The 23,220-nt window shown below is 38.5% G+C and overlaps 1 protein-coding gene and 1 long non-coding RNA gene across 3 annotated transcripts in view; one reads left to right on the forward strand and one right to left on the reverse strand.

Annotated features, from left to right (window-relative positions):
- The window catches only part of CTTNBP2 (cortactin binding protein 2), a 160,603-nt gene that overhangs the window by 109,639 nt on the left and 27,744 nt on the right, over positions 1–23,220 (reverse strand). For both annotated transcript variants that reach the window (XM_075857131.1, XM_075857130.1), the window contains exon 3: positions 2,286–2,510. In XM_075857131.1, coding sequence (XP_075713246.1) covers positions 2,286–2,510 — 225 coding nt within the window. The remainder of the gene's footprint in view (positions 1–2,285; positions 2,511–23,220) is intronic.
- LOC142749296 (uncharacterized) lies at positions 8,824–10,474 on the forward strand. Its single transcript, XR_012882399.1, has 3 exons — positions 8,824–8,893; positions 9,638–9,786; positions 10,359–10,474. It is a non-coding gene; the product is annotated as an uncharacterized LOC142749296 (long non-coding RNA).

Consider the following 23,220-nt stretch of genomic DNA (forward strand, 5'->3'; position numbering starts at 1 on the left):
CCGGGGACTGGACAAAGCGGTCCTCGGTCTGTGCTCCGAGGCCTCAGCTACCTCCATAGCGGAGTCCACGGATTTTAAGCTCCTCACGGGGGCGTCATCTTATGCAAAGGGCCGCCGTGAAAATGCGGCGCTCTGGCATAAATACCCTTAATGGCTGCTGTGAAAACACGTATAGGCGGTCATTAAGGGGTTAATCTACATTTGCCCTTTAATCTACTAAACAGTCATTTCAACCTATAGAGAGGATTGTAGTGTTGCTCAATGAGATTAATGACAGCAAGTGCAGAAAAATGTCTGTCCCCATAATCACGGTTTTATCTCACATATCTCCATTTCGGAGAACCTCCAGAAACATAAAAAAACTGTATAAATTTGTTGAAAATATTTGATTTCTTTTTTGGCAGTTTGAACGTTTAACCTGTATAAAAGTTTTGCAATTGCTGTGCTGATAAATCTATTGTATTTACTTAGCCAATTAATTTTAAATTTATCTCACATGGGAACAAGGATCGGACATGTTGAAAATCAATATGTCCACTCCCTCCCCCCACCCCCAATGTCTATCTTGGGAAGAGGGAGATTTTGCGTCTTGCTACGTCAATGCGACTTTGCAGAGGTCTCTCCTTTTTCAAACTCCTGCAGAACGCAGTGAAACCCCGAAACATCGCATTTGCGTAGCAAGATGCGTTTTTCGCCTCCATGTGGAGTCTCTGTGTTACACTGAACCTCTACGGATTAAAGATTAACCTGGACATTCAATGGACTTTTGCCACTTTGTATTGAAACGCTTTGCATTATTTGAGGACTGGGAGCTTCCTCTCATTGCACAATACACCACAGTTACCAGTTATACAACGGGTCGTATCAATTACTTCCTCTCTTGGGGACAGTCATAATCAGCAGGTTCAGCCGATTCATCTCATGTGTATGGTCAGCAGTAGGTACTTTATTAAGGACGCAAAGTGCATATGTTATAAAATGTGCTTTTGTACCAAATATAGCCTTGGCATTGGAGTTCTTAATTGTTTTTTCATGTGAACCCATTCCTACACTAGAAGTAATATTTCTAGAGGGTTGACATTACTTTCCTTTTGTTCATATTTACTTGCAATCCTGAAGTTGTGTGATTCTCTAAAGAAGAGGCAGTTGCTAAACAGTGGTTTGTGTTCGCACTCATTTTTGTAAAAAAAATAAATACATATTTTTATGAATTAAAACATTTATCTTTTAGGAATTTCCACAGGGTTGAATTGCTAACAGATGCTAGAAGGAGGAGTATTAGTAGAATTTAACAGGCGTTAGGCAACATGCCAACTATTTAGCAAGTAAATTCTCAATCTTTTTCTCTTTTCAGTAAATAGTGTAAAGACCCTTTTACACAAGCCAAATATCGGGCAAACGAGCATTCACAGAATAATTCCCGATAATTGCCCTGTGTAAACAGGGCAACGATCAGCCGATGATCGTATAATTTTAAATACTGAAAATATTATAATTACCGGCAGTACATCCCCCTGTGTAAACAGAGAGTCGTGCTGCCAACATGATAAAAATGTATGGGGGAAGAGCGACCAGAGTAACGAACGCTCACCCTCACACTAGCTCCTTGTGAAAGGAGCAGATGAGCGCCGATCAACGAGGTCGGACAGTGTAAAAGTACCTAAACTTAAATTGATCTGATTGGGGGAAAAAATAAAATAAAATTTTATTAGAAATGTAGCTATTAATGATTTTCTCCAAAAGAAAATCCAAATCAATACAACATTCAAAAACAAAGTGATATTGTTAGATGCATGGTGACCTGAGTGACTAAACGTCAGTAAACATGGGAAAGGTCTGTGAGTGAGTCATCCTCCTGTCCAATGTCCTCTGCTGATCTGGCTCACATACATGCCAGTCTAGCATATTAGAATAGGTCATTTAGCGTTATTGAACATTTTTGATAGACAGAAACATAAATTTACATCATCAGGGTATTCTGTCAAATGTTGCAAGACAATACGTCTGAAAATATGGAGGGCTGGATTTATAGCATTTAATGTTACCCTATTTTTTTTTTTTTCTGATATACCAAAAGCCCCAACAATTGTAAAACAGGGGGCATGGCTAAGCAGTGGCTAGATGTATCACACAGGCTGGTTCTAAGCTAAATCATGATATTGGTCCATGTATGGTAAGTTTTACTCAAAGACAAAGATGGACAGAGGTCTCTGACAGACACACTGAGGGTTTTTAGTGTAGGACATTAATATAGCGTCATAGCAAAAAAAAAAAAGAACACTTGCCTTTCTTTGTCTTTTTTCAGCAGCAGCGAGTTGAGTGGACATCTTCTCCTGCATCTTTCTGCAATGTGCCATGACAGCTTCTAAGATCGTAAGAGGGTTGCTACAGATTGGTTTCTTCTCTTTATCAAAAGCACCTGCCTCACAGTCTCTCTGAAGTGCAAGGAAAGGGTCACCAAGATTAAATCTTCCATATCTTTCTTGCACAAACACCTCTTTTCTTCGGGCCTTAAAAATAGAATACAAATACGACATTAACTCAAACCTATATATATATATATATATATATATATATATATATATATATATATATATATATATATACACACAATATATAGAAGATCCAAACATAGGAGCAGCACTGTGTCAATAGCCAGAAACGGTTGGTGCTAGCTTCAAAATATCAAGGAGTGACGGGCTCCTCATGTATATATCCAAGAAAAAGAGACTGGAAGCAGCACTCAGCAAAAAAAATGTGAATTTATTCACCCAACACAGCAACGTTTCACTTCCTCCATGGAAGCATTTTCAAGCAATAAATGAAAACCACACATTGACATATATAGACAGAGCCGCAGCCCAATTAACAGGTGTAATGAATCGTAGTAGTTATACAATGTATCAAAAAATACGATATATTATAAAAGTGTAGCAAAAAGTATAGTGCAGAAACATATGAGTCAATCACTGACATTTAGATGTAGATAATCACAACTGTATTAAGTGACATGTATGTGCATATAATAGTGAAAACATATTAATTACAGATTAATCAACAATCACAGTATGATACACAGAAGCTGGCACTCACCAATCTAGGTAAACAAGGACCATCTGTCCACGAGAAGTCAGTGAAAAAAGAAAAAGAATTTCGGCGCCATAATCGCCATATTGCGCATGCCCCAACTCACACCGTCTATTGGCTGCTGCCAACACGTGCAAAACAAAGCACTATGACCCAGTACATCGCAGTCTGATTACAACATCATAGAGGGGCCGCAGTCCCGCGCAGGCGCAATGCGATAAAACGCTTTAGCCACGCCATAGTGAAAACTGGAAAACTTGCCAGTAATGCGATACCATTCTCGGGATGTATGCGCAGCAATGGCTGAAAAAGAACCCTGCACGGAGAGATATATATCACTTCAGTATTCACAAAATATGTGGTAAGAATGTAGGTAGATAAAGATAGTAAATAACATCACAATGAAGTTTTATTAAAACCCAAAAAAACAAGGTATCCCCCATATGAATCAATCAAGGGAATACCGTCATATGAAGAATCTCGACATGCAAATATGTCAAATCCTCATCCCGGATACATTTTATGTTACTTCGTGTTTCGAGTTATGAGAAAAAAAAAGAGCTTATTCCCCTCTCAACTACCCCCTATTAATTCTGGTACACAATATATATCATCCGTGCAGGTCAGCGCTGTAGTATCTTCTACACTGTAGAGACCTTTCTTGAAATTCTTGAACATTCTCGTAGGCAGAATAAAGTACAAACATACAAAAGTAGCCTTCCTAATACCAGTTGGTAAGTGTCCTTCAGTGTTAATCTCAACATCTCAAAGTCTTCAATCTACAAGACAAAAGAGAATCAAATTAGTAAACACATTAAAATCAATTTATAATATAATTACTCCTATTCCATACATCAAAAATATAAAATTTTTCAGAGTAACAACTGAATAATGAATGGTACCATCAGGCAAGAGAACCCCAGGGTCCACAAAAGGTACATCAAACAAGTGCCTTAAAAAGAGAAGGACAGACATCCAAAAGGTTAACCACATCCAAAAGTTCTAACTGTACACATACAATCAGCGTTTGAATACATTCAAAGGATAATCCATGTTAAGACCATTGGGATGAAGGGAGTTAAGTTTATGAATCCATTGAACCTCCCGTTGTTTGAGGACCAGTTCCCTATTGCCCCCACGTTTAAGGGGGGGAACCCTATCAATAATACAGAATCTAAGCTGTTGCACGCTATGTCCCAACTCTACGAAGTGTCTAGGTACAGGAAGTTCAACTTTCTTCGTCCGAATGCTAGATTTATGGTTATTCAGTCGCAACCTGCATTCAGTTGTAGTTTCACCCACATAAATCAGATTACACGGGCATTGTAAAATGTAAATGACAAAATCACTTCGACATGTGTAATGTGACGTGATTCTGTACACTCTACCAGTGGTGGGATGTATGAAAGAACTACCCTTTAACATGATAGCGCAACTGTCACACGACAGACAAGGGAAACACCCATGGCGTGTCACATCATGTAGTCCACCTCTAGCCCGACTGTTAACTGCACAGACGTCTGTCTTCACAAGTTTATCCCTCAAGTTCCGAGGTCTTCTATATGAGAAGAGGGGGGGTGACTGAAATTCTACCACTCCATCATAATAATTGGACAAAATCCTCCAATGTCTCCTAATAATGCCTGCAACATTAGAACTATAGATACTGAATGTAGAGGTCATAGGGAATCTGACAGCAGTCTGTCGATCCCTCCTACTATCCTGTCTCAATTGGATCCTATCAGTTTGTTGTACTCTCTGGATATGTTTTTTTAAAAGTCTATCCGGGTAACCTCTGTCCAGAAATTTACCCACCATCATGTCCAGTTTGTGGTCCAGGCATGTAGGGTCATCAACTATCCGTTTAACCCTCAATAGTTGGCTATATGGTAGAGACCTGATCATCCCCCTCGGGTGGTGACTGTTAAAACTCAATAGATTATTACAATCTGTTTCCTTGACATACAGGTCCGTCATAAGTTTGGAGTCCTGAATATAAACCCTAGTGTCTAAAAATTGGATACTAGTGTCAGACATTACCATGGTAAATTTAATATCAGAATCAATATCATTGAGATATTCAAAAAACCCATTGAGACCAAGCAGGTCACCCGTCCAAATAAGGAAGACGTCATCTATGTAACGCCACCACCCAAGTACCGAGGTAAAGTGGTGGGATACATAGATCGACGTCTCCTCTAGGTCAGCCATCACAATGTTGGCGTACGTAGGGGCTGACCTAGAGGTGACCCATTGTGATGGCTGACCTAGAGGAGACGTCGATCTATGTATCCCACCACTTTACCTCGGTACTTGGGTGGTGGCGTTACATAGATGACGTCTTCCTTATTTGGACGGGTGACCTGCTTGGTCTCAATGGGTTTTTTGAATATCTCAATGATATTGATTCTGATATTAAATTTACCATGGTAATGTCTGACACTAGTATCCAATTTTTAGACACTAGGGTTTATATTCAGGACTCCAAACTTATGACGGACCTGTATGTCAAGGAAACAGATTGTAATAATCTATTGAGTTTTAACAGTCACCACCCGAGGGGGATGATCAGGTCTGTACCATATAGCCAACTATTGAGGGTTAAACGGATAGTTGATGACCCTACATGCCTGGACCACAAACTGGACATGATGGTGGGTAAATTTCTGGACAGAGGTTACCCGGATAGACTTTTAAAAAAACATATCCAGAGAGTATAACAAACTGATAGGATCCAATTGAGACAGGATAGTAGGAGGGATCGACAGACTGCTGTCAGATTCCCTATGACCTCTACATTCAGTATCTATAGTTCTAATGTTGCAGGCATTATTAGGAGACATTGGAGGATTTTGTCCAATTATTATGATGGAGTGGTAGAATTTCAGTCACCCCCCCTCTTCTCATATAGAAGACCTCGGAACTTGAGGGATAAACTTGTGAAGACAGACGTCTGTGCAGTTAACAGTCGGGCTAGAGGTGGACTACATGATGTGACACGCCATGGGTGTTTCCCTTGTCTGTCGTGTGACAGTTGCGCTATCATGTTAAAGGGTAGTTCTTTCATACATCCCACCACTGGTAGAGTGTACAGAATCACGTCACATTACACATGTCGAAGTGATTTTGTCATTTACATTTTACAATGCCCGTGTAATCTGATTTATGTGGGTGAAACTACAACTGAATGCAGGTTGCGACTGAATAACCATAAATCTAGCATTCGGACGAAGAAAGTTGAACTTCCTGTACCTAGACACTTCGTAGAGTTGGGACATAGCGTGCAATAGCTTAGATTCTGTATTATTGATAGGGTTCCCCCCCTTAAACGTGGGGGCAATAGGGAACTGGTCCTCAAACAACGGGAGGTTCAATGGATTCATAAACTTAACTCCCTTCATCCCAATGGTCTTAACATGGATTATCCTTTGAATGTATTCAAACGCTGATTGTATGTGTACAGTTAGAACTTTTGGATGTGGTTAACCTTTTGGATGTCTGTCCTTCTCTTTTTAAGGCACTTGTTTGATGTACCTTTGTGGACCCTGGGGTTCTCTTGCCTGATGGTACCAATCATTATTCAGTTGTTACTCTGAAAAATTTTATATTTTTGATGTATGGAATAGGAGTAATTATATTATAAATTGATTTTAATGTGTTTACTAATTTGATTCTCTTTTGTCTTGTAGATTGAAGACTTTGAGATGTTGAGATTAACACTGAAGGACACTTACCAACTGGTATTAGGAAGGCTACTTTTGTATGTTTGTACTTTATTCTGCCTACGAGAATGTTCAAGAATTTCAAGAAAGGTCTCTACAGTGTAGAAGATACTACAGCGCTGACCTGCACGGATGATATATATTGTGTACCAGAATTAATAGGGGGGTAGTTGAGAGGGGAATAAGCTCTTTTTTTCTCATAACTCGAAACACGAAGTAACATAAAATGTATCCGGGATGAGGATTTGACATATTTGCATGTCGAGATTCTTCATATGACGGTATTCCCTTGATTGATTCATATGGGGGGTACCTTGTTTTTTGGGGTTTTAATAAAACTTCATTGTGATGTTATTTACTATCTTTATCTACCTACATTCTTACCACATATTTTGTGAATACTGAAGTGATATATATCTCTCCGTGCAGGGTTCTTTTTCAGCCATTGCTGCGCATACATCCCGAGAATGGTATCGCATTACTGGCAAGTTTTCCAGTTTTCACTATGGCGTGGCTAAAGCGTTTTATCGCATTGCGCCTGCGCGGGACTGCGGCCCCTCTATGATGTTGTAATCAGACTGCGATGTACAGGGTCATAGTGCTTTGTTTTGCACGTGTTGGCAGCAGCCAATAGACGGTGTGAGTTGGGGCATGCGCAATATGGCGATTATGGCGCCGAAATTCTTTTTCTTTTTTCACTGACTTCTCGTGGACAGATGGTCCTTGTTTACCTAGATTGGTGAGTGCCAGCTTCTGTGTATCATACTGTGATTGTTGATTAATCTGTAATTAATATGTTTTCACTATTATATGCACATACATGTCACTTAATACAGTTGTGATTATCTACATCTAAATGTCAGTGATTGACTCATATGTTTCTGCACTATACTTTTTGCTACACTTTTATAATATATCGTATTTTTTGATACATTGTATAACTACTACGATTCATTACACCTGTTAATTGGGCTGCGGCTCTGTCTATATATGTCAATGTGTGGTTTTCATTTATTGCTTGAAAATGCTTCCATGGAGGAAGTGAAACGTTGCTGTGTTGGGTGAATAAATTCACATTTTTTTTGCTGAGTGCTGCTTCCAGTCTCTTTTTCTTGGATATATATATATACACACACACACACGTACATACGTACGTACGTACGTACATTATACTGTGAGTCCAACCAGTCTAACAATCTTCAGTGAACAGAAAACAGACTGACAATTGGCCATGTTTTTAGTTATAATTTACCCCTAGTCATTCAGATGAATGTATAGAAAATTAACCATTGGTGAAAGTTTTGTTTTTAAATATATTGTTAATATCCTATCAAAACAAAGCCATATCATTCCCAATCAGAGTGAGCCCCTTACTACTATTATGCTTTACAAAAATTGGAAAAGACCCTACTAGTTGGCGGTTAAAAAACGTAAATATATCGAAAAATTGCCGAGGCAACAGGAAACCGTTTTTTCCCCCAACTACTTACTAACTAATAGAATAGGATAGTAGAATAAATGAAATACCTTTATTAAATTAGGGACAAACAATATGAAAATGTAAAACTACAATGTGTACTAACACATGCCATTTGCAGACATAAATATGTCTATAGAACATGAGAGAACCCCATGCAAAGTTGACAGTGAGTATAACTGCTAGCTATAGTCAATTATATGAAGGATCAGCTCCAGTTAACATTGCGCTAAGACTAGTATAGCCCCCCCTATTGCATGTCTGATTCACTGCATGTCTTCCTTTAGAGTTACGGGGGCATAATAATTGATTGAGACTATTGTCCTTCGTAATGCAGTCATTAGTCAAACAGACAGTAGTAATGTGACACAGTGCAGTTATTTTCTATTCTCTAACATTGGTTCACACACTGCATTTCATACCGATGCTCATATGACCTCTGAACGTGCATGACAGTGTTGTGCTTCACTTGGTTGCTAGGCAACTATACACTTCCGTCTCTAGGATGCGAGAATGCGCAGTAATACATTGAGGACATCTGCTTGACATCGCATTGATATCGGGTGTAGACTTAAAATTACAGATTTACATACATGACTCCGGATTGGTGAGTGGCCCTGTGTTCCCCACCACAACAAATACTATTGCATGTTTGATTTAGTATTAATCAAGCTTATATATGCTTGTTTTAATGTTTGTTTGGGCCGGTTCACATCGGTGTTCGCTTTCCATTCAGGGGTTCCGTCGGAGGTTTCCGTCGTGGAACCCCGCAACGGAAACCTTAGCTTCCATTTGCATCACCATTGAGATCAATGGTGACGGAAACATTGCTAATGGTTTCCGTTTGTCAACGTTCCTGCAGTTTTCCGTTTTTGCGATGGAAACAATAGCGCAGTCGACAACAAAAAAGAGAGGGTCCAACCTAGGCACTGAGGTCCATCCATTAGCAGCCGCTATATGAAATCAATGTAGATTGTGGAACCATAGAGACTACTGCATGGAGAAGAGTGAACATTAAGGGTCACACAGCACTCTGGGCTATAACCCCTATCAGATCAGGAATTTGTATGGTGCTGAGAAGGACATGTTTATTATATGTTCAGGGTGCATTAACTGCCCAGTGTCTGACAGATAACATCTTCCAAAGATTTTCATATCCTTCCTGCTCTGATACGCATTTTGGTGCCACAAGAAGGCCTGGTTTAGCCTACTACAAGTAATGTTTGGCTTTCTCCTCCCAGGTAGGTATGAGCAGCCTGTTTCAGTTCCCCATTTTACCTGTGCTCCTGTGAGAGTGTAAGTAATGGTCACAATTTATGTCAAGTACTTCTCTTATGTCTTTCTTCTTTAGAAATCTCTGCATGTCATCTGCCAATCTGCAACCCCTCAAACAGACTCTAAAACAGAACACTTCTGACACGCTTATAACCTGGTCAACAGTATCCTACATGACAGTGGAAGATTGCCCTCAATGCCTCCTTAACGCTTCAACCTCTTTCTGTAAGGCCATGTTCACACTTGTGTCATGGCTTCCATTACTAAACGGAAGCCAAAATTCTCTGCTGGATCCGGTGTAGAACAGATGCAACTGGCGCCTGACGAACCTCATTGACCTACAATGGGGTTTGTCCGGGTTCAGACGATTGTACAGAGCCTCTGTCGCAAATTTAGTCAGATTTGACCGGAGGAATAGATTTCTGAATTGGTCACTTCTAAAATCAACCCCTTATATTGTAAGCTTGTACAGGAAAGGCTCTTGTCTACACCATATTTGTATTGTTATACTATTATTTATATGCATCCATCTTATTATGTATGTGTTTTGTGAATGTAGCACCTGTAATGTACAGCACTACAGATAGCGGTAATGCCCTATAAACCCATAATCATATTAAAAATCCTTAGTCTGAGACATTCTAGATATTATTCTATTTATTATACTCATTCTACTTATACTTTTAACTAAAATATTTTAAGTACTAGAATCACATTGAAATAAATTTGATAACATACTAAATGTCCTTAATGTTTAACCCATAGATACCTTATTTTTCCCTATTGCTGTGTTTCAGGAAAAAAAACACAAATCCGCTAAAATTATCTCAAAGAACTTTATGAAATATGCAAAGCTTGTTTCAACGCATACTTATGAAACAAAAGTAACAAAGTACAAAAATGACTGACAAACAAGCAGCTGGATTCAATCAAAAAACAGGCCAAGTCAGCTACAGAAAGAGTAATCAAGACAGCGCCGCATAATCTTCCCCAGCACACAATGCCTGCCACTAGAAATAAAGATCTGAAAGATTCAAGCAGCTATGTAGAGAGTGTACATGGAAAAGGAGACAAAAATATATACACTACCTCCTCTGCAGACCCCAACATAGAACCATATTTGGCTTTGTGGAATTGCTATATTCCTAAATATAAACACTAAGGCCAAGACGCTGCAGTAGACCAAACTGTGCATACCCAAGTTAGAGATTCTTATCCCAACAACAATAATTATTCTCTTTAATAGAACATTAGGGAAGATCAGGGCAAGAACTATAGGGGTTGTAGCTGCAATCCAAAGGCCCCTATGCCACAAAAAAAGTGCTATAATTGGCATGTTTTATTTGGGGGGCCCTGTCATACAGTTTGTATCGGGCCCTTTAAGTTACACCTCTGAAGAAGATTAATAAACAGATGAATGCAACTGATCAATGTTGCTACATGAAGGACGTATCTAGAAGAGTAGGAGGTTCACTTCCACTGCTGAAGGATCCAAAGAGGTGGCATGCAGATACTGATCAAAGTGTTACTGCCACTGAAAATGGGGAGAGATATGGATGATGGAAGCAGTTGTTAGTCACGCTGGAGCGTTACCATCATTTCAAGTTACTGTCACACCTCTGTGTCACATAATACTACCAAGCATTAGTGGAACTCTACATTACTGAAACGAAAAAAAGGCTATGTCTTCATGCTCCAAAGACCAGCATAGTTACCCACCATTCTGTAGAAGCATTGGTGACAGATTAGTAGCGTTTAAAATATTTTTACGTTTTCTACTTGGAAGATGGATAACGTTTTCCCATACTTATTCATTACCAAATCTGGGGCAATATAAACATTTTAATCCCTTAACGACCAGCAACCGATATGTCCTCGAAGGCGGTACTTGATTCTCCGGAGTGGCACTTATATTTGTCTCTGTGATCTCATGGGTACCGAGCAGTGTACCAATGAGATTGTGGCGGTGGAGGGGTATAACACTGACAGGCAACAATGCTTTAGTATACTAAGCATTCCAAAGCATTATAAATGCGATCAAATGATCACAGCTTCTAGTCCCCAAGTGACACCAATTGGAATTTTTTTTAAAAAGCCTTAAGATTTAGTAACATGTAAAAAAAATATATACATATTTTGGATCAAAGCAATTGGATCGACCGTAGAATAAAGTTAACATGCGACTTACACAGCAAGGTAAATGATGTATAAAAGTTACGTTGTAAAACATAACAAAAACTATATAAATTCAGTATCGCCGTAATCGTAACGACACGCAGAATAAAGTTTTTATGTAATTTATACCATAGGGTGAACATCGCAAAAATAAAATTCCAAAAAACAATGGCGAAATTTATGGGTTTTTTTTCAGTGCCCCCTCCCAAAAAAAAATTTAATAAACGTTATTCAATGTGTAGCCCAAAATTGTTCCTATGAAAACTACAACTCATCGCACAAAATACAAGATTTCATACAGCTACACTGAAGAAAAAAATAGAAAAAAAAAAGTTATGACCGATAGAACACAGAGGGGAAAAACATGTCAAAGATACTTACAGGCCATGCAAACCTTTGAATTTACTTTTTGTAAATGAATGCTTTAGTTAAAAACAGTTAAATAAAGGATTTATTTTAATACAAAAAAAATCTAGTTTTTTTGAAAAAAAAAATACCTTTTCCTATTTTCCCCTAAAAGCAATGTATTTATTTATTTTTTTTATAACTATACATAATTGGTATCACTGTATACTCGTAAAAGACTGAACTATTACAATATATTATTATTTAACTAGCACCGTGAACGGAGTAAAAAAAATAAAAATGGCAGAATTGCTGTTTTTTGTTTACTTTGTCTCCCTCAAAAAATGGAATAAAAAGTGATTGAAAACGCTTATGTATCCCAAAACGGTACCAATAAAAACTACAGCTTGCCTCGCAAAATTTCATCATCTATCTGCTGTCCGTTTAAAATAACGGTCAACACACTGATCAATGCAATTCAATGGGGATATTCACACAATTGCGTTCCTTAACGGAGTGTGTTCCCGTTGCCTGTGTGTCCTATTTTGGTAAGTTTTTGAGGATCAAACTCGTCGATCAAAGGCTATGGGTGCATAAAAAACACGGACAGCACACGAACGACATCCATGTGCTGTCCTTTTTAGAAGCATTTAGTTGTTACAGAAATGCAGAGGAAAAAGAAAACGTAAAACTAGGAAGTGTTTGCAGAGGTGAAACCTAAGACGAGAAAAACGAATGACGCACGAAAACCACACTGACGCAACATGGACAGTCATATGCATGAAAAACGGCCCGTTTTTTTTTCGGATGCAAATCAGACACGCTCCTGTGAATAAGACCTAAGGAAAGGGCTACATGCTACTATTTTTTTTTTAATTATTGGGTTACTGCTGCATTCCAAAAGGAATACATAAGGTTGTACACAATATTACGGACCTCAGCTGTCAATCAATAGTGATACAAAAAGTCTATATGTAGTCCTAGCCAAAATATCTTGGTTTTATATTCATTTATTCTTGTTTGGTCATTTAACCCGTTAACGACCAAGGACGAAAATGAACGTCATGGTCGGCTGCTAGTTCCCGCACCATGACGTTCATTTTCGTCCGCATTTCAAACTGTCACTCTGTGTAAACACAGAGTGACAGACCCGCGCTGACAGTTGTCCCCGACAGCTGAGACATCAGTCTTGCCGGACAGCGGACCATCGCCGCTGATTTCGGCAGTTAACCCCTTAAGTGCGGCGACGGATTGCCGTCGCCGCATTTAAGTGGTTTGAAGCACATCAGCAGCCCCCACGAAGTGATCGTGGGGGCTACCGATGCTTGTCACGGCAATCGGAGGTCAGATAATGACCTCCGGGTTGCCATGCACAGAAGCCTCGGAGGAACAGCCTCCGGCCGTTCCTCCTCTGCTTCCTGTCAGTGTGACAGTCACGTCACAATGACAGTTAGAGTACATCACACTACGTGTGTAGTGTAATGTACTCTAGCAGCGATCAAAGCTGCAAGACTAAGTGTCCCCTAGTGGGACAAGTGAAAAAAGTAAAAAAAAGTAATAAAAATGTTTTCAAAAAAGTGTAAAAATAAAAGTTATAAGTTCTATAAACACTAAATGCTTTTTTTCCTATAATAAAACTTTTATTATAGAAAAAAAAATGAACACGTTAAAAAAGTACACATATCTGGTATCACCGCGTTCGTAACGAACCCAACTATAAAACTATAATGTTGTTTTTCCCGCACGATGAACACCCCAAAAAAAATCAATAAAAACGACGACAGAATCACAATTTTTGGGGTCACCACCGCTCCCTAAATAAAGAATAAAAAGTGATCAAAAAGTCGCATGTACCCGAAAATAGTACCAATAAAAACTTCTATCCGTCCCACAAAAAACAAGCCCTTACACAGCTTTTTTGACTAAAAAATTAAAAAATGATGGCTCTCAGAATATGGTGACACAGAAATTTTTTTTTTTATAAATAAGTCATTTTATTGCGCAAACGCTAAAAAAAAGGACCAAACCTATATACATATGGTATCGCCGTAATCGTACCAACCCGCAGAAGTAAAAATGTCATTTATAGCGTACGGTGAGCGCCGCAAAAAGAAAACCTAAAAAACGGTGTCAGAATTCCTGTTTTTTGCTCAAGATTGCAAAAAAACTGAATAAAAAGTGATCAAAAAAAAAAATCGCATGTACCCCAAAATGGTACCAATGAAAACTACAGATTGTCCCGCAACAAATAAGCCTTCACACCACTCTATTGATGGAAAAATAAAAAAGTTATGGCTCTTGGAAAGCGGGGAGTGAAAATCTAAAATATGAAAGCAAAAAATGGATCAGTCCTGAAAGGGTTAACTCATTTCTAATGAAAAAACGTATGACAACATGTGGGGTATTTCCGTACTCGGGAGAAATTGCTTTATAAAAAAAATGGTTGTTTTTTTCCTCCTTTATCCCTTGTGAAAATGAGAAAATGCAACATTTTAGTGGAAAAAATGTTGATATTAATTTTCGCGCCCTAATTCTAATAAACTCTGCAAAAGACCCGTGGGGTCTAAATGCTCACTATACCCCTAGAAAAATTCCTTGAAGGTCTTTCCAAAATGGGGTCACTTTTGGGGGGTTTCCACTGTTTTGGTCCCTCCAGTGCATTGCAAATGCGACATGGCACCGAAAACCATTCCAGCAAAATCATAAATCCAAATGGCGCTCCTTCCCTTCTGAGCCCTGCTGTGGGTCCAAACAGCAGTTTATTACCACATATGGGGTATTGTCGTAATCGGGAGACATTGCTTTACAAATGTTGGGGTGCATTTTCTTCGTTATTCCTTGTAAATAATAAAAATTTCTATGTTGTTTCAGAAAAAAAGTACATTTTAATTCTTAGAGACTAATTTCAATATATTTAGCGAAAAACCTGTGTGGTCAAAATGCTAACTATACCCCTAGATAAATACCTTAAGGGGTCTAGTTTTCGAAATGGGGTCGTTTATGGGGAGTTTCTATCATTCTGGCAGCTCAAAGCTTCTCCAAATGTACATTGGGGCCTAAAACATTTTCAAGCAAAATATGAGTCCTGAAAGCCTCCGGGTGTTCCCTTCCTTTGGGGCCCTGCCGTGTGTCCAAACAACGCATTAGGGCCATAATGTGGGTATTTTTGAAAACAGGAGAAAGAGGGTGATAGATTTTGGGGTGTGTTTCTTCATTTTCATGGTCGCTTTACAAAGAAATCGGTCTTCAAACAAATACTTTTATGAAAAAAGTGAAATTATTATTTTTTTCACCTGATATGCATTAAATTTAGCAAAGAACTGTGGGGTCAAAGTAATTACTATACCCCTAAATAAATACCTTATGGGGTCTAGTTTTCTAAATGGGGTCGTTTATGGGGAGTTTCTATCGTTCTGGCAGATCAAAGCCTCTCCAAATGTACAGTGGGGTCTAAAACATTTTCAAGCAAAATATGAGTCCTGAAAGCCTCCGGGTGCTCCCTTCCTTTTGGGTCCTGCCGTGTGTCCAGGCAGCGCATTAGGGCCACAATGTGGGTATTTATGAAAACAGGAGAAACAGCGTGATAGATTTTGTGGTGTGTTTCTTCATTCTCATGGTCGCTTTACAAAGAAATTGGTCTTCAAACTGATACTTTTATGAAAAAAAGTGAAATTATTTTTTTTTTCACCTGCTATGTATTAAATTTAGCAAAAAACTGTGGGGTCAAAATACTTACTATACCCTTAGGTAAATACCTTAAGGGGTCTAGTTTTCTAAATGGGGTCATTTGTGGGGGTTTCCATCACTCTGAGACCTATGAGCCTCTGAAAACCTGGCTTGGTGCAGGAAAACAAAATGTACTTCAAAATTTATAAAATTATTATTCAATTTGTAAGTCCTCTAAATTGCTGAAAATTTATTTTATTTTTTCAAAAGTGCTGCCAAAATAGAGTAAAGAGATAGAAATATATATTTAATTAAAAAAATTGTACAGTATGTATGTACATATGTGACATATTGCAGTTAAAAATAGGGGAAAATGGTAATTTTTACAAAATTTCTTCCATTTTTCTATTTTTTAATTAATTTCCGCAAATCGTATCAGTCTACTTTTACCACTAAAATAAAGTACAACATGTGACGAAAAAACAATGTCAGAATTACTTGGATATTCAAAACTTTCACAGAGTTATTCTCTGATAAAGTCAGACATACCAGATTTGACAAATCTGGCTTGGTCATTAAGGTACAAACATGCCCGGTCATTAAGGGGTTAAGTAAGGTAAAGACATAATCAGCAACACACAGTATGTATACAGACAAGTGTAATGCCAGGGGCTATTTATGAGAAGAAAATCCTAGGCACATATAGCCGACATTTCCAGTTGTCTGCGACATTTCCAGTTGTCTGCGGTATGTTTACAAGCAGATCAGTGACATTCACAAGCATCTCAGCAATGTTATAGGATGACTTTGGTAAGAAGCATCCAGAATAAAGCAAATCCAATTGAAAATGCATCTTGGTCCTACAGAAGCAAGGACAATATCTAACTGGTTCTTTGCAGCGTTACGCCCTGCACAAACTACTCAAGAAACAGGAGCTACATAAACATGAACCTTACTGTAACAAGACCCTTCGTCAATAAAGTTGATTCTATAATTGTGTTACATTAACCCCTTCCTGCCGCAGCCCTTTTTTAGATTTTCATTTCTTCCTCCCCACCTTCCAGAAGCCATAAATTCTTCATTTTTCCGTCGATATAGTCCATTGAGGGCTTGATTTTTGTAAAACGAGTTGTAGTTTTTCATAGCACCATTTATTGTGCCATATAATGTACTAGGAAACGGGAAAAAAATTATTTGTGGGGTAGAAAATGAAAAAAACAGTGACTCCTCCATTGGTTTTTTGCGCGTAGTTTTTACGGAATTCACTGTGCAATTAAAACAACATGTTAACTTTATTCTGTGGGTCAATACGATTACGGCAATACCAAATATGTAGTTTTTTCTATATTTTACTACTTTTACAAGTAAAAACCTAAGTGTAAAAAAGAAAATTTATTTTGCGTCGCCAAATTCCGAGAGCCATAACTTTTTTATTTTTCCGTCGATTAAGTGGTATGAGGGCGTATTTTTTGCGGGATAAGCTGTAGTTTTTAATAATACCATTTTGATGTACATACAATGGTTTGATCACTTTTTATTTCATTTTTTGTATGAGATGAGGTGACCAAAAAAAAAAAAAAAAAGATTCTGGTGTTTTGTTTTTTTTACGGCGTTCACCATGCGGGTTAAATAATGATATATTGTAATAGTTCAGACTTTTACGGATGCGACTACACCAATTATGTTTATTTATTTATTTTTTTACTGTGCTCTAGGGGGAAATGGCAAAATGGGTTTTTTTTTAACTTTAAATTGTTTTTTTTTTGTTTTTGTTTTTTACACAAAAATACAAACTTTATTTAACTAATTTTTACTTTTTTTATTAGTCCCCCTAGGGGAATTCAATCAGCGATCGTTAGATCACTTGCACGATATACTGCAATATTAATGTATTGCAGTATATCGTGACTCTGACAGGCATCTATTAAGCCCTGGGCTTAATAGGTGCACAAAGATGGCGGACCTGGGGACCTTCATTAGGCCCCCAGGCAGCCATAGCAACCATCGCCCCCCCCCCCCCCCGCGCGTGCGATTGCATGGCAGGGGGCGCGATGAGCTGTTAGAGGGGGTCACCCCTTCTTTCTAACGATTTAAATGCTGCGGACGGTATTGACCGCAGCATTTAACGAGTTAAACGAGCGGGATCACAATCAAGTGCAAGCCGCTCGTTACTCTGAAGTATCGGCTGTAACAGCCGACATCGGCATCGTATGGAGCGAGTTCACTCCGTGAGCCCGTTCCATACTTCCCCTACCCGACTTTGGCGTATGGATACGTTAAATGTCGGGAAGGGGTTACGTTTTATGAAGTGAACAGAAGGTACTGTATGTATTAACAACCTAACTTGCTTACCACTTACTTAAGAGGAAACACAATCCACTAAATGTTAGTGGATTAATGATGACATTTCTAAAGAAATCTAAAATGTCCAAAATGTTTAATAACATGTTTAATAGCATGTAACAGACGTACGAGCGCCGCACCCCCTTGAAAACAGCTGATCGACGGGTGCCCCAGGAGTCTGACCCCGACCCATCAGCTATTGCCAATCAATTTTTAGCGACTGGATAACTCCTTTAAATGTGGCAGGGTCATAAGATGCCACCTATGACACAAGTCAGTTTTTGAAAGGTCTCATGTGCTAGATCTGTTCTGGTTAACTGTAAGTGCTATTTTTGGGAAGTTGATGTGTCTAGGAGTAACAACAGCTAAGTCAAAAAGTAGTAGACCATGCAGACTCACAGAGTGGAGCTGCCGAGTGCTGAAGTGTATGGAGCATAGAAATCACCTCTCTGTTGCATCACTCACTACAGAGTTAAAAACTCCTCTAGAACTGACATCAGCACAAGGACTGTGCGTCGGGAGCTTTATGAAATGGGTTTCCATGGTCAAGTAGCTGCACACAAGCCTAAGATCACCATGTGCAATGCCAAGGGTCAGCTGTGGTGGTGTAAAGCAGTCCGCAACTGGACTCTGGAGCAGTGGCAATTTGTTCTCTGGAGCAATGAATCACATTTTACTTTCTGGCAATCTGACGGATGAATCTGGGTTTGGTGGATGCTACCTACCAGAATGCATGGTACCTACTGTAAAATTTGGAGGAGAAAGGATAATGGTCTGGGTCTGTATGCTGTTATAGATGCAAAAGGAGGCCAAACTCCATATCAACACCCATGGTATTCGAAAGGGATGTCTGACAAACTCATATAGGTGTGATGATCAGGTATCCACATACATTTGACCTTATAGTGTATAAGTACAGTTACAACTATTTGAAAGAGGTCATGTAATATACAAAGTTATGTATTACAGGTCAATAAAATGGGTGCCGCCACAAATTACCTCTTGGCACAGGTTTTAAAGGAACATAGGTCTTAAAAATGTAGGTCAACACACTTCTGCTACGCAGCAAAAAGAAGACAACCTTGTTTTTGCTTATAATGATGCAACTCTTACATGGCAGCTTACATTGTAAACTAACAATCTAAGAATCTTGTAGCGTCGATTAAAACATTAACAGTTTATTCAACTTTAAATCTGCAATCGCCTGTTATTCTAGAATATTTAGCTTCCAAATGTAAAAATGACGGGTCAGAGTTTTAACCTTATAAAAACGCTCTGGGAGGACTTCCAGTGAAGTTGCAACACTAGATAGAAGCAGCGATTTTATTACTTTAACTGAATTTAATTCCAACTAATTGTGATTTCAACTTTGGCTTTCCAGACTGCTGCAAAAACTTGAGTAGGACTGGCTCTGATCCATGACATGGGCATTTTCATGTGTTAAGCTCTGGAAATTGCCCACTTGAGCTTGTCATCATACTTTACAAACTGTCTGTGGCTTTAGATGATCCCAAAATAGTGACAAATAAGTTGTGAAATCCAAAATGACTCTTTAGTAGGCATGGTTTGTAATTCCTCTGTCCTACAGTAATGGTTTTCATCAGGAAGAGTGTCTTAACTTTTCCAGACATAGCTGAAATGATTCAAAGGGCGAAGATAATAAAGTTTCTAAAAGAAGATTAAAATCCCAGATCTATTCCCAGTTGTATATTTGGGAGGGGGAAAAGAACACTCTTCCTTAGTCAAGGGCAGCCTTGTAAAAAGGATCAAATAACATCAAACTGCTCGGATTCTAAAACCCCCGGGAAGTAGCTGCTCTGCAGATATTCTCTTACTAGTACAAAGTGCCTGAAAGATTGCTTCCTGCAGAGTGAATGTCTTGTATATTAAAAAATAAAAAAGTATTGGATTATTAATAGCCTCGTGCTGGCCTCAAACAAGGGACAGGAAGAAGCAGATGTCTTGGGCACAATAAGGCCTGCGAGCCAGGTCAAGAACTGTACATTCTCAGATTATTCATCAATTGGCTTGTTAGGTTTATTTCAGATAAAAGTATAGCGGTTATGTAACACATATAAAATAGCTCTAAGAATTTCTATACTTAGATTCATTTACAGTGCATTTCCATTTCTACAATTCTGGGTACCGTCTAGCCAGCACATCTACAAGTGCTTGAACATACGGTATATCAAAGTTGTATAGAACTGCTTAAAAAAATAAAATTATACTAGCTCTAAAACTGGATCAGTTAGACCAAATATGTTAGTACTAAACTCCAATTAATTTCAGCGCTTACTTTTTACTTCCGTCTTCAAAATATTGCATCTAAGCCACGAAAAAAAAAACTAGAAGTGCCTCACAATGAATGTGCTCCACACATTTGCGTAATCTCCATGACATTTTTGTACATTTTAGAAGTAAAATTGAATATGCATTGGCATATATTTTAATGGTAGAACATAATTTTCTAACACTGTTTTATAAGTAGTATAATGGATCACGTATGCTCACAATGTGCAGCCAACCCAAAATATCATACCCAAGCTACTCTCCTCTTACTTTAGCCTTAGGGATTGCTGCAAATTGGAGCAGTAAATTATGGTTGCAAAAATATATTACATACAGTACATCCAGATCCAGCTTTGGAGTAGAAAATTTTTTATTTTATGGTTTGCAAAATGTGCAGAAAAATTGTCAACTAGTAAAGTAGCTCTTCTCTACAACAACCATTTATGTAAATGAAAAGAATTCCACATGAAAATTTTAAAATAATTTTATGGAACTCCACATGCATTGATCACATTAAAGATCCAATGTGGTATACAGCAGATAACTTGCTTGAAAACGTAAAAGGGATTATCCCATGAAACCCCCAAAAAAGTTCTACACCCCTAGTATTTTGCTATACTTGTCTTTTGCACCCCAAATCACTGTTCCGAACTTTTTTATTCACCCTTTCTGGCACATTTACTTACCCCTCTTCCCCTGTATTCATAGCGCTATGTGTAGATGGACAGAAGCGTGCCCCACGTGACTCCCCTGATGCTTGAACTCCCAGGAGTGCTTTGCAATCTGGCTCTCTGTATCTCCATCGTTTCATGGCGTTTAGTATTGCGCTTACGGAAACAGCGTAGCTCAGCGAGTTACACTATTTTCGTAACTCCCGACCATGTAATTATTAAGTGTCCGGGAGTCAGCGTGAGCACAAAAAGCTAGAACGGGTTTCAGGGGACCCTGTTCTAGAGATAGGTGCGGGTCCGGCACCTAAATGGTGCCCTCTGGGACCAACATCTATCTGACAGTTATGACATATCCTGTGGATGTCAAAAATGTCCCTCATTAAAAAAAAATCCTTTAAATGAAGATTACAAGACAGGCTGGATGAGATAATATGATGATTTAAGTCCTCTAAATGCCAGTGGCTCACCAGAACAACTGTATACAAGTAAAAATTCAATTCTAAGAAAGAAACCCTAGCGATATTGACAATGTTTTACCACCCAAACTGCCTCTGCAATGCAGACAGGTCCAGGTTGGGATTTAAGGAAGTAAAATAGTTCATTAAAAATTTGTCAAAACTACGCTAGCCCCTAGGAAAAATAAAAATAATAGCTGTTCCTATAGTCTATTATATTGCATAGAAGGGAATTGGTTACTGAAGCCATGGCTCACAAATACCATATACTGGCAGACAGATGAGGGATTCTCTGTAGAGTATGGCGGAAGTGCTCTATGTTTAGCACCCCATTATCATCACATTTTAGTTACATAGTTAAGGTTGAAAAAAAAAAAAAAGAGCAGGTCCATCAAATCCAACCTATAATCATACAGTGCTGATCCAGAGGAAGGCAAAACCCCCATGAGGTTGATGCCAATTTCCTCATTAGGGTAAAAATTCCTCCCTGACTCCAAACATGGCAATCAGAATAAATCCCTGGGTCAACATCCCATCTCCAGAATCTGCTACTCATAACCTGTAATATTATATTTTTCAAGAAAGGCATCAAGGCCCTTCATGAACTTGTTCAAAGAAACAACCATCACAACATCCTGTGGCAAAGAGTTCCATAGTTTTACTGCTCTCACAGTAAAAAATACCCGTCTGTGATGGTGGTAAAACCTTTTTTCCTCTCGACGTAGAGGATGTTCTCTTCCTTGTTACAGGCCTAGGTGTAAAAACATCATTGGAACGATCTCTGTACTGTCCAATTATATATTTTTACATTGTAATTAGATCGCCCCTAAGCAGTTTTTTTTCTAAACTGAATAGCCCCAAGTTTGATAACCTTTCTTGGTACTGCAATCCGCTCATTGCTTTAATTACCTTGGTCGCCCTTCTTGGCACCCGTTTTAGTTCAACCATGTCCTTCTAATACACAGGTGCCCAAAATTGTACACAATATTCCAGATGTGGTCTGACTGTATAGAGGCAAAACTATCTCCTTGTCATGAGCATCTATACCTCTTTTGATGCATCCCATGATTTTATTTGCCTTGGCAGCAGCTGCCTGGCACTGGTTGCTAAAGTTAAATGTACTGTCCACCAATATCCCCAAATCTTTTTCAGTGGTGGTTTTGCCCAGTGTTTTATCATTTAATGCAGAATTGTAAAATTTGGGTTATTTCTACTTACTTTGGTAACGAGTCTCTCGGTTTCAATCTTTGCTACCTTTAACTTATTTTTTTTCTTTAGAATTATTTAATGCCACGTCACTACCATCTTGCTTTAGTAGTTTGAACTCTTTCTTTTTATAATTTATTGCGACCCTTACGGTTTTATTTAACCACATCAGTTTCATCCAGTTTGTAGCTGGTTTATCCCCATAAGGTATATATTTTTCACAGGACTTATTTAACCCCTTCAGGACCAAACTTATTTTGGCCTTCAGGACCAGCCCCATTTTTTCAAATCTGACATGTGTCAATTTATGTAGCAATAACTCTGGAATGCTTTTACCTATCCAAGCTATTCTGAGACGGTTTTCTCATGACATATTGTACTTTATGTCAGGGGTAAAATTTGGTCGATAAATTCATTGCTTATTTGTGAAAAACACCAAAATTGTGAATTTTTCTAAATTTAAATGTATTTGCTTGTAAGACAGATCGTAATACCACACAAAATAGTTA

The sequence above is a fragment of the Rhinoderma darwinii genome, chromosome 3, assembly GCF_050947455.1.
Source record: "Rhinoderma darwinii isolate aRhiDar2 chromosome 3, aRhiDar2.hap1, whole genome shotgun sequence".
Lineage (NCBI taxonomy): Eukaryota > Metazoa > Chordata > Amphibia > Anura > Rhinodermatidae > Rhinoderma > Rhinoderma darwinii.